The sequence below is a fragment of the Xenopus laevis genome, chromosome 2L, assembly GCF_017654675.1.
Source record: "Xenopus laevis strain J_2021 chromosome 2L, Xenopus_laevis_v10.1, whole genome shotgun sequence".
NCBI lineage: Eukaryota > Metazoa > Chordata > Amphibia > Anura > Pipidae > Xenopus > Xenopus laevis.
Window position 1 is genome coordinate 98,338,488 of NC_054373.1, and position 18,931 is coordinate 98,357,418.

Here is an 18,931-nt window from a genome sequence, read left to right on the forward strand (position 1 = left end):
TTCAGATGGGCCCATCAGAGGTAAGATACTCTGCTGACTTGGTCTAAAGGTCCGGTGTATGGCCTTCTTATGGCTATTCTCAGACTGCATCGTCAATCTTTGTTACTATAGCTCGTGCCTGCGCTTTACCTGTAAGTGGCCTTTCTCGATTTTATTTCAAATTCACACATTTTCTTTGAATCATTGTTGTTTTGGTATTTTGAAGATATGAAATTCTTTTCCTGTGCCTCATTATCCATTCTATGGTGAAATAATTGAAACAGAAAATAAATTGTTGCAACTTGGCAGAAACTAGGAAATTAATGTAAACATGGTAAAGCATGGTAAACAAGATAGCATAAGAGCTTCGTAACTACAATAGGCTTTATTTGTTTGATTGAAGCTGAAGGGTAATGGCAGCTGTGTAACTAGATGTTACTGGGGTGGCTATATATATATACACACACACACACACACACACACACACACACACACACACACACACACACACACACACACACACACACACACACACACACACACACACACACACACACACACACACACACACACACACACACACACACACACACACACACACACACACACACACACACACACACACACACACACACACACACACACACACACACACACACACACACACACACACACACACACAAAGGTTGTCCTGTTTTACCAATATATGTTAAGAAAAATAACAGGTGCTATAAAGTGATACCATTATTGGCTAACTAAGATAATCATAGCAAGCTTTCAGAAGTTTTTAGTTCCTTGTTCAAGCTGAATACGATGAAGCTGTGGTGTTCTCTGATATTTATACAACATTCAGCTCAAAGGTCAAATGACTAACCAAGAGGAATGTCCATCTATGTGTGAGGTATTAACAAGTCATATACAGATAAGGTACAAGATAATGTAGATCAAAGTGGCTGTACATAAATTAGGGCTAAATAAATGGGGTGTGAAGTAAAAGGAATTCCATATAAGTAATTAGTCTAGTGTCCCGACAACTGTTTGTGTTTCTGACTTGGTGCAGGGAGTTCTTAATTCACATAATTAGCCACAAATCCAAGGCCAAGGTTCAGTCCTTTCTCTAGAGAGTTGAAAGTTTTCATTTAATTTGTATTCCCATACTTTCCTTTCCTCTTAGGGTGGTGGCACACGCGAAGAGTCCGGGGAGATCAGTCGCCCATCGTCAAATATCCTCTTCTTCAGGCTACTTCTTCCCCAGAAATGCCTTCCCGCCGGCAAGAATGTCAATCGAAGGCAGGGTGGCACTGATCGATTCGGTTTTCCGATGTCGCCCAAAGTTTCCTATTGAGGCAAAGAAGAAGAGGATATTTGTCGCTGGGCGGCTAATCTTCCCGGAATCTTAGCGTGTGCCACCACCCTTAAGAACTAAAATGAATTGCTAATTAATTAGGTCCTCACAGGGCCCCCTATACCTCCTGGGCCCCCCTAAAGCCGCTGGGTCTGCTTCCTCTGTAGTTACACCCGCGGGTCGGGTAATGGCACACAGGGAAATTATTATTCCTCCATAAACTTGAAATGTAAAAGCTGGAGGTGCAGTCTCGTGCTGTCAACAATTCCTATTAAATAAACGTTTTTTAGAAATATTAAAACCCAATATGCAGGTGTTGCTAGAATATTGCCAAGCCAGTCCTAAGATATTTAACCTATAGGTGCTTACCAGTGACTTCAGATTGGTTGGTTGTTATGGGCAATTGCACTGTTGCAATTTAGCCCCTCTGTTAGTAAATTATAGTCCGTGCACAGTACTATTCAGTGAAGATTTCTGTGGGATTCACTGCATGTTATATATATTTTCTCATCCTTTTGCATTTTTCCTTGTTTTTTTTTTTTTTTTCATTTTTAAACCTTTAATTTATTTTAATTCATTTTATTTTGAATTTGTTTTATTTATTTCATTTTGTTTCTCCCTCCCCACTGTGTTCTTTTTGAATGTCTGTCCATTCCATGTGCACCAAAAGGCATGACGGCTATGCTGATGTCTGCAGCTGGGTTCCCCGTACGCTTTACTTCTGCACCTCCACCTCCACCTTCCAACCCGCCCGTGAACAGTAAACCTGATAAAAATCACAACTCAGTTAGGAGATTGAGGAAATCTAAGAAAGGTAGACTGTATTCATATTTTAACTTGTTTCATTGTACAGATATTCAATCTTATTACTTTTTTTTTGAATGAATGAATGAATGGAGTAAAGTTCTGATGCCACATTTGTTAATCTTTTTATTATTCATAAAAAGTTGGCACAATTGGCATTTTTTTGTTGTGTTTGTTGTTAAAATTTAACCTATTGCTCCCAATTGTGCTATTTTTGCTTTCTTGAGTTTATCATCACACTAAGGGGCAAATTTATCAAGGGTCGAATAGAAAATTTCGAATTTTTTTATGGTCAAATTCAACTAGGGAGTTATTAAAATTAGATTTTTTTTTAGAAACTCAAATTAGATTTTCGAGATTTATCATATTCTGGCCCTTTAAGAACCCAAATTCGACAATTCGCCACCTAAAACCTGTGAATGGCTGTTTAAGTCAACGAGAGATGTCCAGGGATCAATTTTAAATTGCTTGCAACCTTCCTGACATTCAAGTTTTTTTTGGAGAAAAGACTCAAATTGAGTTTTTTAAATTTGAATCAAATTCGATTTGAGTTTTCGGGTCGATTCCATTCAAATTTAGATTTTTTTTTCAACTCGAATTAATTTGAAATTTGACCATTGATAAATGTGCCTCTAAGTGGAAGTAACAATTTATAAGGCTCCTTTACAAGCACAATGCATTGGCATGCTTTTTGACCCACAATGCAGTGTATCATAGCACCCATAATACACAAAAGGAAAAGTATCCCGTCCTGAAGCAGGTGGGCACCTTACATGAATTTCATCAGAGCAGGATGAACTTAGTGCAAGGCAGAGGTATGGGTGCAATTACAAGTGCCATTCAAATGTGCAACATCTGGCATGTTTTACTTTGTGGTTGTGTTTTTAAGTGAGCCTTTATTATCTTTAAAGGGGTTGTTCACCTTTGAGTTAACTTTTAGTATGATGTAGAGAGTGATATCCTGATACAATTTGCCATTGGTTTTCATTTTTTATTATTTGTGGTTTTTGAATTATTTCACCTTTTTATCAAATAGTTATACAGTTTGCAATTTCAGCAATCTGGTTGCTTGGGTCCAAATTATCCTAGCACTGATTTGAATAAGAAATTTGAATATCAATAGGGGAGCACCTGAATAAGATGAGTAATAAAAATATCAATAATACTAATTTTGTAGCCAGAGCATTTGTTTATAGATGAAAGCTGGAAAGAGTTAAAAGAAGAAGGAAAATTATTTTAAAACTATTAAAAAAATAATAATAATGAAGACCAGTTGAAAAGTTGCTTAGAATTGACTTTCTATAACAAACTAAAAGGTAACTTAAAGGTGATCCACCCCTTTACGGAGAGAAAACACAGGCAGTAATAATGTTCAGGGGAGCAGGGAAGTGTATACGTATAGTGTTACTTGAATATGTCATTAACTTAAGGGATACTGTCATGGGGAAAACATGTTTTTTTCAAAATGCATCGGTTAATAGTGCTGCTCCAGCATAATTCTGCACTGAAATCCATTTTTCAAAAGCGCAAACAGATTTCGTTATATTCAGTTTTGAAATCTGACATGAGGCTAGACATATTGTCAATTTCCCAGCTGCCTCCAGTCATGTGACTTGTGCTCTGATAAACTTCAATCACTCTTTACTGCTGTACTGCAAGTTGGAGTAATATCATCCCCCCCCCCAGCATCTTAACAACAGAACAATGGGAAGGTAACCAGATAGCAGTTCCCTAACACAAGATAACAGCTGCCTGTAAGATCGAAGAACAGCACTAAAAAGTAAAAGCCAAGTCCGACTGAGACTGATTCAGTTACATTAAGTAGGAGAAATAACAGCCTGCCAGAAAGTAATTCCTTCCTAAAGTGCAGGCACAAGTCACATGACTGGGGCAGATGGGAAACTGACAAAATGTCTAGCCCCATGTCAGATTTCAAAATTGAATATAAAAAGAAATCTGTTTGCTCTTTTGAGAAATGGATTTCAGTGCAGAATTCTGCTGGGCAGCACTTTTAACTAATGTTTTTTGGGAAAAAATATGTTTTTCCATGACAGTATCCCTTTAAAAAACATTGTTCTATACATCCATCTGCTTAACAGCACATTTTATTCTCTAATGTAAATTTCCCTTTTCAGGCTCAAACACTTAAACTGCATCAATTCCAGGCTATGGGAATAGTTCATAATCCTACACATGTTAAAGGAAAAAGTCTGAAAAGAAACTCCTATCTGAACTGCCTGTTTAATAAATATGTATGTCTGGGTGTTTATTTATGTATATAAAAAGCCATTACACAAGGATTAGAGGTTTAAAGTATACCATAGTACAGTAGTATTTCCTTGAATCCAGGCACCATTTGTGTTTTTTTTTTTTTACAGTGTATTAGGGTTCCCTGCTATGATGGCAGGCTGAAAGTGGCACTGATATGAAAAAGTGGTTTTCCTGTATAATTTTCAGTGCCACATTCAGCCTGACATTCTGGAGATGGTACAGGTCCAGCGGCTTAACCCTGAGTCCAGTCACTGCACACTCCCATAGGCAATCATCAACCTGACTTCTAGGGCTCTGTAGGCAGACAGGTCTGTATTTTCAGGTTACCATAGTCCCACAAATAAAGTAATTTTAGAAAAAAACACATTATTTTTTTTCAAGAAAGCAAGTGTTTTTACATAACAATTTTTTTTATATTTGCTAAAGGTTTTGCACCCAATGTGTTTTCTGTCCGTTTAATAAATACTTAAATGCCGTTTTGGAATCTGTTTTGTTTCTTGTTTGTTCTCTACATAAGAATGATCTCACAAATTGAGCTTTCGTACTTTCTGTGCAAATAAACTGCAGAACTACAACCACCGGCCTTTTCAAAACGGATAAAGAGTGTAGGAATTGACACCAATGAAAACGGCTATGTCAATAAATCTAATATTCTTACGTCAATGGACAGAATCATGTGTGAGAAATTTCTTTATAGTATTCATAAAAAAGGGGAACTTACCCCCCAAGAATCCTTTTATTGTGCTATGTGCATTTCTCTGCAAACTGTGTCCAGTTAGAAAGCCAATAGCATTAGATCATATTTTTTTAACCTTCTCTTAATTTCATAAAAGTTGAAAATGTTCTCCACAGGGATTTATAGTACAGTGTATTACTTACTTACTACAGGTAAATTGTGAATTTTGCATACATTTAAAGGGGCTGTTCAACTTTAAATTAACTTTTAGTGTTATGTAGAGAGCGATATTCATGTGAGCAATTAGAATTAGAAATTAGAATTGATTCTGGCTTCATTGTCCTTTGATTGTACATTTAATACAATGGGTAGCCTGTTCTTTGATTTTAATAAATGCACTTGACTTTATTATTTTGCTGCTTAGCTGAGCTACCTCCACACAGTGAATTATCACATGACACAGGATGTGGTGTTGGCTGAAGAAAATGAAGGGCACAGTGCAAGTATGTGTGCTAAGGCAGCAGCTTAAACATAGATAACCGGAAACCTTGTGGCTAAACAGGAAATATCAAATAGCTTAAAGAAACCTTTCATTTGAAGCAAGCAAAAGCATACGAGGGGCATTACCATTTATGGGACTGTGTCTAGAGGTGGTCACAAGAACACAGATATTTGGTGTCTAAAGACTACCCTGTTCCAAGAGTTTGTCACAGTCTACTGCTAAATGGAATGTTCTAGAAGGGCCATGAATAATTCATCGACCTGTCTTTTTATGTTGTTGTGTTTTATGTTGCCTGTATTCTTAGGTGTACTGTAACCTTTTTTTTAATAAATCCTGTAAAACGCAATTGGTGTCTGGTAAAAGCTGATGAAGAACCTGTGTCAGTATTTCTTTAGCAATCCATAGCAGGGATATTAAGATTAACTATTTTTGGTAGGATGCTGAATGTGCAGATATAATTCTTCCCAATTGGGCTGAGCTTTTCACTTGCAGGAAACCTGAACTTATACGGTTGACCCAGAAGGAACAAGGTTTAACCCTCTTTCTCCAAAGGCTTCTCAGACAGGTTTAGAAATCCTGCATTAAGCTGGTAATACACATATATATTTCCCCAGTATACCCACATTGAACTGGGCAATATCAGACCAATCCGATTGTTTGGATCTCGCCAAACATGCATGACCAGCTTTAGGTAAGAGACTGTAACAAAAAACAAGTCAGAGCAGATATTTATGCATCAATTTTTCCTGAAACTTTTCTCTTCAACTTTTGTTACTGATTACTAGACTGCGCTGTTTTCTATGCAGACATTGACTTTTTATCTGTACTAACTGCTAATCAGTCGTTCAGTGTTATTGGTATGTTGATTCTAAAGGGATAGGTTTGACAGGCCATCACTTTAAAACTGACAATAATAAAAAACACTGATGCTGATGTAGCTCAGCTGCATTCCATGTAGTTTTACAGAAGCAGAATGCATCACAACAGCTTACTTATCAGTCAACCAATAGCAGTACCAGATCAACTGGAAACAAATAAAATGGAACTCTGCAGCATAACCTAAAGGGGTAGTCAGATATAGAGGGGAGTAATAGTTTATCAGAATATAGGCCAAGATCCTCGTTCATGTAACAGGTTATGACTAATCTTTGATGCCAGCTAATCTGAATGTCATTATATAATCAATATAATTGCAAGGAGGACCTTCCAATCCTCCTCTTTCTTGGTGTATCCCTTGTTTGTTATATTATGATTAGTCCCCTGTTTGTTGTGATATTATGGTAAGTCATTGTGAAACTAGATGAAGTTATATAAATCATGATGATTGCATATAACTCATGCATCTTGTACATGACTATGTGACTGAAAAATCAGTCATGACCTGTGTTATCATTGTAATTTTAAACATTTTTTCCTTAGGTAGGATCTGCTCACTACTTATGGGAGTAGTTGTGATGGTGTGAAAATAGGGCACATTGTAAAAAACAATAATGTGCAAATGCATTATACTATTTTAACTATAGACTGAAAGTACTTAAAAAGTAGTGTTTCAAGATGATTAAATTACATTTTTTTATCTTTGCAAAAACCCTACTAGTCCCGCCCATCTGTTCCACTTCCTGCTGCCTCCTTTCCCAGGCTGTGCAGGGCAGCTGGCAGTAATCAGCACATTGCACTATAGGATAGGGACCAATCAGCAGCCATGCTGACCTTATAGGGAGCTGAAGCCTGTGTTTGCATGTGTGACTGCAGGGCTGTGATTGGCTATCCCCCTCCTACTGCGCTTCCGGCAGGACCATTATGATATGCCCACCACTAAGTTGATTTACAGACAGGGACCACAGCAGATATATGGGGAACTTTAATAAAGGAGCGATTTTTTGAACGTTAATGCTAAAATCTAGTTGTTTAACAGTTCTTCTCTTTCTTCATCATTTGAAATCCTGACAGGGAAGGAGGGACTAAAACACTGATGTTACAAATTGTAACAACTTCTCCACAGCTTAAAGACAGCATGCAGGAACTACATAACCCACAATGCATTGCAATGTAATATTCCATTCCTTATTGAAATCATGTGTGCAGGGAATTGTGGGGTTTGGAGGATGCAGGCTGAGGACAGATGGCTGTAGATACAAAGTAACAGTAGTCGCCCAGCTCAAAAATGTAGTCAGACCGATCAGTAGGAGAGGGGCTAGGCTTAGGGGGCTGTTCCAAACCATTAAAAATCATGAAAAGTCTGCATAATTTTTAATTGATGTGTATTGCAAAGTTGCTTGAAATTATGTTTACTTTTCAAAAAGCTTTAAGATTTGTTTGTGTGGACTGGAGTTGCCTTCGGGGAAATGTATGTTATACAGATATGTCCTGATTGCCCAGCATTCCATGAACTGCTGCAGTAAGTCCACACTGTCTTCAGGAAGTCCCTTCTGATTAAAGGGACAATAATACCAAAAAATTAAAGTGTTTCAAAATAATTAAAATATAATGTACTCTTGCTCAGCACTGGAACAACTGGTATATTTGCTTCAGACATTCTACTATAGTTTATATAAACAAGCTGCTGTGTAGCCATGGGGGCAGCCATTCAAAACTGAAAAAGGAAAAAAGGCAAAAGTTACACAGCAGATAACAGATAAGCTCTGTAGAGTACAATCAGATACTACACAGTTTATATTATCTACCGTGTATCCTGTACATACATGAATGGTCATGTGATGTACGTGTGCAACTGTCTACCTTATATAACAGCTTTTTCAAATAGGTTCATCTGTGATTCAGTAAAAATGTTTGATGCCCTCAAATAATTCTGTTTGAAATATAAAACTCTCACAAATGCATTTGAAAATACCACGTTCCTCTTCAGTGTTTCAATAAAAGTGATAATCTAGATTACCATGTAGATAATTTGGATTTCTCTGTGCCCTACCATGACAGCTTGGCAGAACCACATTGTTTACTAGCCTCTCCCTTGGCTTAATTGGCCCTTATTTAACTTACAATCCTGTCATAATGTATATTGCCTCATGCACCCAGGGATTGCTGTCACTACCAATCAGATAGGAGCTATTAGGACTCATTAAAGTTTCACAGTGCTGCGAATCCCAGTAGTGCTATATAAATAAAGTTATACTTACATACAAAGCAAATGTGGTACGAATGAACTCATACGACTTATAAACATTGAGATATGTAAAACTATATATTTTCATCATAAAACTCTGTCTTGGTGAAAAAGAGCTTAGCTGAAAAATGTATTATTCTAAGCATACAGTATATATGCGTGGCATGCTTTATGTGTGATGCATCTTGATGGGAGTAATGAAACACAATTCACTGTATTACCTTGTGCTCCTTGGGATCGAGCCATGTGGTTGAGCACCAACTGCACCTCCAACATGGAATGCTGCTTGGTAGTACGCTTCAATTTAAATTACATGTTACTAATGCTAGTGTGTGTGAATCCATACTCTGCAAAACAAACTTTTCTTTTTTTATTTCTTATTTGGGAATCTAAACCGTAAGCTTTGTTTCTGCTTTAGGAATCGCTGCTGAGCCTGAGCAAGTTGTAAAGAAATATCTGGAGAATGTAGAAAAGCCGCCCGAAGAGGTAAAATTTTAAAGCAATGCTGTACAAAATAGACCTGTATCCCTCCTGCAGCTTTCTGTGTTAACTTTTATATCTATAAATCAGTTGGTAGATTTCACCAATGCCCATTCTGTGGATGTAAATGAGCTCTAAGGTCTGTTTAAAAAACTCTTTAATTAGTTGTAACAGCAATACATACTATTTAGGGGCAGATTTATCGAAGGTCGAATTGTGTTCTCCTGAAAAATTTCAGTTTTTCAAGGGTAGTTTTCAGTCAAAAACTCAAAATTTTCAGGGGTTTAGAAAAACAATTTTTTTTTCGGGTTTTAAAAAAAAAAATAAAACCTGTTCATGTCATGTAGAAGTCAGTGGCAGAAGTCCCTTGAACCATTTGAAGATGTTAATAGTATTCATGATGCTCTGATTTTTGTTTTCTGTGGGTTTCTCTCGAAAACTCGATTAATTCAAGCAATTCGATTTTTTTTTTTCCCACTGAAAACTCAATTAATTAAAATTTTCAGTTTTTTCACCCCAAATTCACTGATTCGAGCTTTTTCCATTTGAGTGTTTTTCTTAAATTGGAAACCATTCGAGTTGTGAGTTCATTTGAGATACAAAAATCCTCACAAACCTCTATAACTCAACCTTTGATAAATGACCCCCTTGATGATGATTTTTTTTTTGTTTGTTTGCTTTGTAGGGCAATCGCACCCCACATTGTAAAAATAAAAAAATTGACTAAACATAGATGAGCATCACCAGAATTAGTAGGGAGGACATATACTTTTACTGGTATCTTCTAAAGTAGGGGATCTCTTATTTTGAATGCATTCCTATGCTATTTGATATGCAATTTGAATGCATTTGATATGCAAGAATAAAGGTTATCCAATGCATTTATAAAGATTAACTCTTTTGACTGAGCATATGTTATGTTTGCACATTCTATTTATTTCTATGATTTCTATTACTGGAGTGCCAATGGATGTCTGTGGATGCAGAACATTGTCATCCTGGAACATACAACTCCTATCAGGACAGATGTATTTACTATATGTTGAACGGGAGCTCACGTAGTCACGACTTTGTGACTTATTATTATTATTATTAACTTTGCACTCTTATTTGGGCCAACAGTATACCAATTAAATTCCCATCATGCAATTGTATGGGCCAGACCCATACAATTGTTAGGACTGGTTTCATTACTCATCTGGAATGTTCAGTAGATCAGTAACTGAGGTCTTTACATGAGGTAAAGAGGACTCTTAATAGAGTTTATGGGTTACTGCTCCTAGGAAAACTAAGTGCCTTAGATAACCCACAAGAAGCATGGATGGGCATTGCATTTATCAGGTGGTAGTAGCATATAGTTTAGTAGAAAGGAATGCTAGACTAGAAGAGGCTAATCTTCTTTAAAGAAATGTGTTTTAAGAGATTTCAGAGAAGGGGTGCAGCCTTAGTGAATGATTGAATATGCTTGTGACGAGGTAACCATAGAGAAGATGAGGAGTAATTATACATCTCTGAAGTTCATACTCACACCCAGACTGTAGAAAGGTACCTGCTTACACCTTAGACTGAAAATTACAAATTCAGAACTTCAGAGATTAAATTGTTTTTGAGCTTAACCAAGTAACTGTTTGAAAGAAGACTGTCTCCTCATGCCTGTCGGCTTTTTCTCTGGATACTCTGATTGGCTTCCACAATCCAAAAATGTACAACCATTATGCAAGTGCTCTATGAATAAAGTATAATTAAGAACAATTATATAATGCATTGCCATCAGATTTCTTCTTGACTTCTGTTGAGTTTTCTTTATTCCAGCACTTACATGTATATACAATGGTGTTTGATTCCTGTAATTTTATGGGAATTTTCACGATCTATCCATTTACACAATGTTTAGGCGTGGCTAATGGACTTTGGAGGAGAAAAGTCTTGTATGTTGATTATTACCCTTTATTTATATATCACCAATGTAACGCCACTTTTACAGACATTATTTCCATCTTCTCCGTCCCACACCAGTAGAGCTCAAATTAATTAGAAGCCAGTTAACTGCCTGTATGTCTATGGAGTATGGAAGAAAATCAGTGTACCATTGCACCTCATGCAGATACAGGAAAAACATACAACCCCCTTGCAGATATTGCCCCAATCAGAATTAAACCCAAGACCCCACCACTGCTCCAATATACTGCCTATGCACAATGAGGTGCACTAATGCTTTACTCTTTGAACCTCTCATAGTACAAACTTGATGAAAAAAAATTACTTAGAAGCTCTCACTAGAATTTAAAACTTTTTTTCCCCCCTTTGCAGGACTGCATAATTTGTATGGAAACGTTGAATGTTGCTTCTGGATACAGCGATGCTGTCGAGAGCAAGAACATCAAGCCAACTGCAGTAGGGAAACTTAAGAAGTGCGGCCATACATTTCATCAGCTATGTGTGCTAGCCATGTATAACAATGGGAACAAGGTACAGAAGACTTTTTGTTTATGCTTTCATATTATTAATGGCATTTTAATGTTATAAAATGTACACTGTTTTCTTTATCTGTTTAGTAAAACAGATCTTCATTAAGAAAAAAAGCATATCCAGTGCTTGACACATTTCACACCTGTATGGTGTGTCTTCAAAAAAACGAACGAAAGTTTATTACACAAACCCCTTCCTGGCTTCACCTATTTATATGCCAATCTTGTGGAATAAGCAACAATAACTTAAAGGAACAGTTCAGTGTAAAAATAAAAACTTATAAATACAAAGGCTGTGAAAAATAAAAAAGGTTTCTAATATAGTTAGTTAGGCAAAAATGTAATGTATGAAGGCTGGAGTGACTGGATGTCTAACATAATAGCTAGAGCACAACTTCCTGCTTTGCAGCTCTATAACTCTGAATTAGTGACTTTAAGGGGGCAACATGGGACATAACTGTTCAGTGAGTTTGCAATTGATTGTTCGCATGCAGCTCAGATTCAAATGCAAACAGTTATGACTCATGTGGCCCCCCTCAAGTCATTGATTGGTTACTGCCTAGTAACCAATCAGTGTAAACCAAGAGAGCTGAAAAGTAGGAAGTAGTGTTGTAGCTGTTATGTTAGACATCCAGTCACTTCAGCCTTTATACATTACATTTTTGGCTAACTATAACTATATTGAAAACATTTTTGCACAGCCTATCTATTTACCCAGTTTTTATTTTTATACTGAACAATTCCTTTAAGCCATATGTGTATTAAGATCTTAAGAAAATATTAGCTAGAAGGTATACTATCTTACCTGTATAACCTTAATTTAGAGAAAGAAAAGAGCCAGCTTGTTCTCAAATGTTATGACAATGAATATTATACTGTAGATGCCCTGCAATTAATATTATTCCATTCGCATTATTCGGTTAAGTCATCTTCCACAATTTGACTCTTTGATACAAAGGTGAGCAGAGAAAATGTATCTACACACGTAAACACTCTCAATTCTGTGATTTAGTTACAGGCTTGTTTAACATTTCAACTAATAAAAAATAATAAATCAATCAAGTGCATATCACAGCAGAAACCTAACCCTTCAAACTCTATAGATGACGAAATATTCTCAATTGTGCTGCTGTTACCCAGAATGGTCGGTACCTGAAATTTTTCAGATAACTGATCTTTTCATAATTTGGATCTTCATACATTGTCTATAGAAAATCATTTAAACATTAAATAAACCCGATATGTTGATTTTGCCTCCAATAATTATATCTTAGTTTGGATCAAGCACAAAGTACTGTTTTATTGTTACAGAGAAAAAGGAAATATATTAAAAAAAATTGGATTATTTGATTAAAATGGAGTCTACCGCCAATTGAAACATTTAAGCGAAAAATGAATGGTTTTACATTATTCACCCTGGCCAGAACTTTCGTTAGTTAAATGGGTCTAGATGCATTCACGTTTACTTTTAAAAGGAAACTATTTATTCCCATAAAGACATAACTGAAAAAAACTGAAATACAGTGTTCTATGTTATTAGAGTTAAACAGAGTTAGATTGGGTTCTCATGTTCTTCATTCATCTAGCCTCTCTTACATTATTCAGGTATGGGATGCATTATCCACAAAGCTCCAAATTATGGGAAGACCATCTCCCATAGACTCCATTTTAATATAATAATTAAAGGGGTTGTTCACCTTTAAATTAACTTTAAGGGTAAGGGCACACAGGGAGATTTGGGGAGATTAGTCGCCCCGGTGACTAATCGCCTTTTCTTTGGGGCGACAATCTCGCCGAACTGCCTTCCCGCCAGCTATAATGAAAAATCACCAGCAGGATGGCACTTTCGTCGCTTCATTGCCTCACGAGGAAACTTTGGGCATCTTCGGAAAGCGAAGCGACGCGAGTGCCATCCTGCTGTGGATTTTTCATTATAGACGGCGGGAAGGTAGGGAAAGGCAGTTCGGGGAGATTTGTCACCCCGAAGAAGAGTAGATTTGTTTCGCCGAATCTGCCTGTGTGCCCTTACACTTAGTATGATGTAGAGAGTGATATTCTGAGACAATTTGCAATTGGTTTTCATTTTTTGAGTTATTTAGCTTTTTATTCAGCAGCTCTCCAGTTTGCACTTTTAGCTATCTGGTTGCTAGGATCTAAATAATCCTAGCAACCATGCATTGATTTAAATAAACTGAAATAGGAATAGAAGAGGCCTGTATAGAAAGATGAGTAATAAATAGTAGCAATAGAGTTGTAGCCTTTTACAACATTTGTTGTTTAAATGACCCCCATCTGAAAGCTGGAGTGAGTCAGAAGTAGGCAAATAATTAAAAAAAAATATAAAAAATAAATAATGAAGACCAATTGAAAAGTGGCTTAGAATTGGCCAGTCTATAATACAGTAGAATCCCCATTTTACATCCCCTGATTTTAAGTTTCCCCCTCGTTTACATTGTTGTTTTGTGGTCCCACCTATATATTATGCATAACACATTTACCTGATTTTAAATTTTCCTGGATTTTACACCATTTTTTTCTGGTCTTCTGAAACACATAAAATAGGGGTTTTACTGTGTACTAAAAGTTAACTTGAAGGTGAACCACCCCTTTAAAATGTGTTATTTCTTTTTTCTCCTCTGTAATATTAAAACAGTACTTTGTATTTGATCTCAACAAAGATAGTATTAATGCTTATTGGGGGCCGAACAATCCAGTTGGGTTTAATTTTCTCATTTAAATTATTTTTTAGTGGATTTAAGGTATTGCTATCCAAATTCTGGAAACATCATTCTGGAATAACAGGTCCTATACCTGTATCATTTATTCTTCCCTCCATTTCTCCTCTTTGATATCAAACAGAAATCGGATATGTCCATTGTATTGGTATACAAGGACTAATTGTTGGGGGAGTAGAATGGCCCACTGACACCTGGGCTGGACCCACCCGAAGGTTTTCTTATACCAGAGGGGGGGGGGGAAATGGGGCTACCCCTCAGTGGGCACATTTCGAACATGGGGGGGAAAGGGCCTGATGACAAAGGTGAAGCCTGGAGCAAATATTGCACCAATGTCTGTTGTAGTTGCTAATGTTTTTGAACCACACCTCTGTTTATTCCACAAGTTTATTGGGGGGGGGAGGGGGTAGTCGTCACTGCAAGCTTTATTTTATTGAACTCATATTTTCTTTTTAATAGGATGGCAGTTTGCAGTGCCCAGCATGTAAAACAATTTATGGAGAGAAGACTGGAACACAGCCAAAGGGAAATATGGAATTCTCCTTAATTAACCAGTCTCTGCCTGGCCACCAGGATTGTGGCACTATCCATATTGTGTACACCATATATCCAGGAACACAGGTACAAACGATCTTCTTTCAGTGAATGTTCCCTCAGAGAAACAATGAAGCAATGAAAAGGACCATAACAGTAAACTGTATCATTGCGAATAAAATAGTAAATGCTGTACCTTTTCTAAAGATGTAGATTTATCAGAATTAGAGTTTGTGGGGAGAAACTGCAAATGTGGAAAAAACACATATCCCCCCTGTTTTTAATGGAAAGGGAGTTGCATGCTATTGGGGAATCACATAGTTCCATTCATTTTCATTGAGATTGGAAATCTAGAATGTTTTAATAAACTGGGAAATAAATAAAGTTGTTAGAGACTTGACTTCTATATTGTACAACCTCACAAGCTTTTACTTATATTCTGTCTTCTTTTTGTGTGGTTTATTTTCTTTAATAATTTTTAACTATTTGAGGCTTTATAAAATACTCTCACTTTTTTTCTCCATGTTTTTCTTGAGAAAAAATGTATGTTTTTGCAATTGTAAGAATTTAAAGGGCCATTACATCCTCGTCATACTAAAAGTTTTGATAAATCAGTCCCTTATTCACAGTTTTTGTTTTTTTCCCTTATTGTAAGAATTCAAAGGGGTAGTTCACCGCTACATCCTCTGCATCATACTAAAAGTTGCAATGTTAGCAATTTGGTTGCTAGGGTTGAAAGGGTTAGCAACCATGCACTGATTTGATTCAGAGCCTTGAATATGAATAGGAGAGGGCCTGCACAGAAAGTTCAACAATAAGTAACAATAAATTGTAGCTTTACAGAGTATTTGTTTTTAGTTGGGGTCAGTGATCCCCCCCCCCCATTTGAAACCTGGAAAGAGTAAGAAGAAAAAGGCAGATGATTAAAAAACTATGAAAAATTAATAATGAAGACTAATTGAAAAGCTGGTTAGAATTGCCCATTCTACAGCATACTAAAAGTTAACTTGCAGGTGAACCACCCTTTTAAAATGAGGCTTTAGAACATATAAATGAATAATTCTTTATTATTGCAGGGGCCCGGGCACCCAAATCCCGGTAAGCCATACTCAGCCAGAGGCTTTCCACGCCACTGCTACCTTCCAGACAATGACAAAGGCAGATTGGTAAGTATTCATCACCTCATTGTTAATTTGCTTTATTTAAAACCTTGAATTGCTCAAAAGACTAGCTATCCTCTAGCTGTTGCTAAGGTGCATTTCCCATGCAACTTTTAAACCAACTGCCCAGTCCTCATAGGACTTTTTATGTTGGCAACTAACTGTAGGGCTACATATTTACCTTACACAGAGATTGTATGAGCACATTATTTGGACCACAGCCACAATACACAAAGCTGTGATCTAGTGGTGTTTCCTTTCTGCAACAATCTGCTTCCATAGTTCAGAAAAGAGGCTGCACATTGAAGCTTTTATGTAGATCAGCAAGGCAACACAAGGTGGCACTCTTGAGACACAAAACATATGCACAAAGCTATGTGAAATTACACAATGTCACTGGACTGTTTATAAGACAAAACAAATCAATACTCACATATTCAGTAGTGTTACTATTTTGCCTCCTTTTATGCCACCACTTTGGGTTGTGGTGTCCCCCAGGTTGATCCTTGCCCCCAGCCAACAATAAAATCAAGTCATTTATTAAACTAACCAAATGAAATTTGAAGCCATTGGCAGTAAATTGTGAAATCAAATACACTGGAAAACCTTTATTTATAGTTTGGGATGGCTCTTGTGTATAAAACGCTGCCATCCCCTTGGCACAGATCTTTTTGGCCTTTACATAAATCCATCCCTGCTCACATAAGGCTGATCAGAATCTGATGTAATATTGTACAGTCTGGAACAGTTGGGCCAGAGTTTTAACAGACTGACTAATTGAACATAACCGGAGTCAAGTCTGAGTGGACCCTACTTTTGTCCCTCTGAAGCAGGTCATGTGGACATCAGTGTTTTATATAGATATATAAATGGATTTTTATTTTTAGGAGCATTAATTAGATGTATAGAAAGTGAAGTGACTATTCTATGTTAAACAAGGATCGTTTATTATTCTGCAGGTAATAATGTTTTAGGGATTCCAAGCTAAACCTTTGAGACTTCAGCCTATGCTAAGCAATATGATAAAGGGAAGACTACCCTTTAAAGAGATTTTCTTACCTTTTTCAGGTACTCGAGCTGCTGAAGCTTGCCTGGGCCAGGCGTCTGATTTTTACCATTGGTGTCTCCAGCACAACAGGGGAATCTGATACAGTAGTGTGGAATGAAATCCACCACAAGACTGAAATGATCTCTAACATGAGCGGACATGGCTACCCGGACCCCAATTATCTGGACAATGTCATCGCAGAGCTTGCTGCTCAAGGAGTCACCGAAGATTGCCTGAAAATGTGACCGTTTTATTCCGCTGGCTGCCTTTTGCTGTCTTTTAGGGGAGCATTCAGTTAAATGAGGCCTTAAAGTTTGATTAGAGTTTTCCTTTTTCAGTAGAGCAATATGTCTTGAAGAGGTTTACAAATCCGCTGGGGAAGTCTGCCTTGTTTTGTACATGACTGACATGCTGGTTCATATCACCATCCCTGCAGGACGGGGTTTAGTCAGTATGGACTCTCCATCTTGTTCATCTTTGTACACACACAGGAGAGTGAAAGGATTTTCAGTGCCGAGTTTCATGGCAGTCTTTGTTTCCATTTCACAATCAGATTATTCTCCAATATTTTAAGTAAGCTGATAATGGCCCCAATGAAGCGAAGCGTATATTCTTTAGTAACAACATACTGACGATGATGGAATTGTTAAAAACCCCAACCCTATTTTTTACCCAATCGAGACCTTCTCTTTCATTTTTTCAATTCACTCTGTAGGCTGGTACTTTTACGTTTCAGGATGTTGTCATTCATTTGCCTTTTCTCGGTACGTTTTTTCGAGGCATCGGGAGACCTAAAACCTAACTAGTCTCATTTATATACACTTACTTGGGCCAATCGAGCAGACCAATGCTATTCCTTGTTTGAGCTGAGCACTTGCATGGTTTCAAAGTTGGCCCATGTTTTGCTGCTGGATGGTGCAGAACAGATCTACAAGGCAGTCACTCTACCTAGTTATACCAAGAAGCTTTTACTATGGCTCCTACCCCACTGAAACCAAATATGCAGGGTTTGTGCACCGAAAAGAGTTGGTTCAAATTTAAGTTGACTTTTAGTATGTTAGAATTTCATTATCCTAGAGACCTTGCAATTGGTCTTTGTTATTTATTTTATGTATTTATTTATAGTACTTTAGTTAATTGCCTTCATCTTCTGCTGCCTTTACATTTTTTAAATAGGGCTCACTGGCCCCAGCATCAAAAAAAACTATTGCTACAATTTTATGGTTATTGCTGCTTTTTTATTCCTTCTCTTTCTATTCGGGCCCTAGCCCATTCATATTCCAGTCTCTAATTTACCCTGGCAACTAGGCAGTAATTTCAGTAAGAACCGTAGCAACCAGTTAGCTGCTGAAGTACCAAACTGGAGAGCTACTGAATAGCACGTTGAAAAACCATAAAAAAAATTGCAAATTGTCTCAGTATATCAATGCCTACATCATACTAAAAGTTAATTTAAAGGCCAACTGCCCCTTTAATGATGAAGCATTATGTAATTATTAATAAATGGCCCTCTGTATGCTTAAATTTTAATGCCATGTTTAATTATGTCAATAAAACAGAGAGGGGGATATAATGTGAGAGGAATCTTTACTCACCATATATAGGAAGTGGCCCAGGTGCACCCCCCTGAACCCTCAGCTTGGGGAGCGGATAACCGTAAATAAATCTGGTGGCAGGCACTCAAATAAAGGCGTTCTTCCAACAAATTGTAAAAATCAAGTAGAAAGGGTTTATTCTGTCCTCCGTCTTACGCGTTTTGTGTTACAAACACTTAATCATAGGCCTATGATTAAGGGGGCAGATTT

At 37.1% G+C, this 18,931-nt stretch overlaps 1 protein-coding gene across 4 annotated transcripts in view; it reads left to right on the top strand.

The window, feature by feature from the left end:
* The window catches only part of dtx2.L (deltex 2, E3 ubiquitin ligase L homeolog), a 46,577-nt gene extending 28,352 nt beyond the window's left edge, over positions 1 to 18,225 (top strand). For 3 of the 4 annotated variants that reach the window (XM_018246864.2, XM_018246867.2, XM_018246865.2), the window contains 6 exons: positions 1,995 to 2,138; positions 9,120 to 9,187; positions 11,492 to 11,650; positions 14,844 to 15,005; positions 15,995 to 16,084; positions 17,147 to 18,225. In XM_018246864.2, the coding sequence (XP_018102353.1) occupies positions 1,995 to 2,138; positions 9,120 to 9,187; positions 11,492 to 11,650; positions 14,844 to 15,005; positions 15,995 to 16,084; positions 17,147 to 17,371 (848 nt within the window). In that variant the 3' untranslated portion in view covers positions 17,372 to 18,225. The remainder of the gene's footprint in view (positions 1 to 1,994; positions 2,139 to 9,119; positions 9,188 to 11,491; positions 11,651 to 14,843; positions 15,006 to 15,994; positions 16,085 to 17,146) is intronic. The other variant, XM_018246866.2, reaches the window with a different exon arrangement.
* Positions 18,226 to 18,931: the final 706 nt, after the last annotated feature.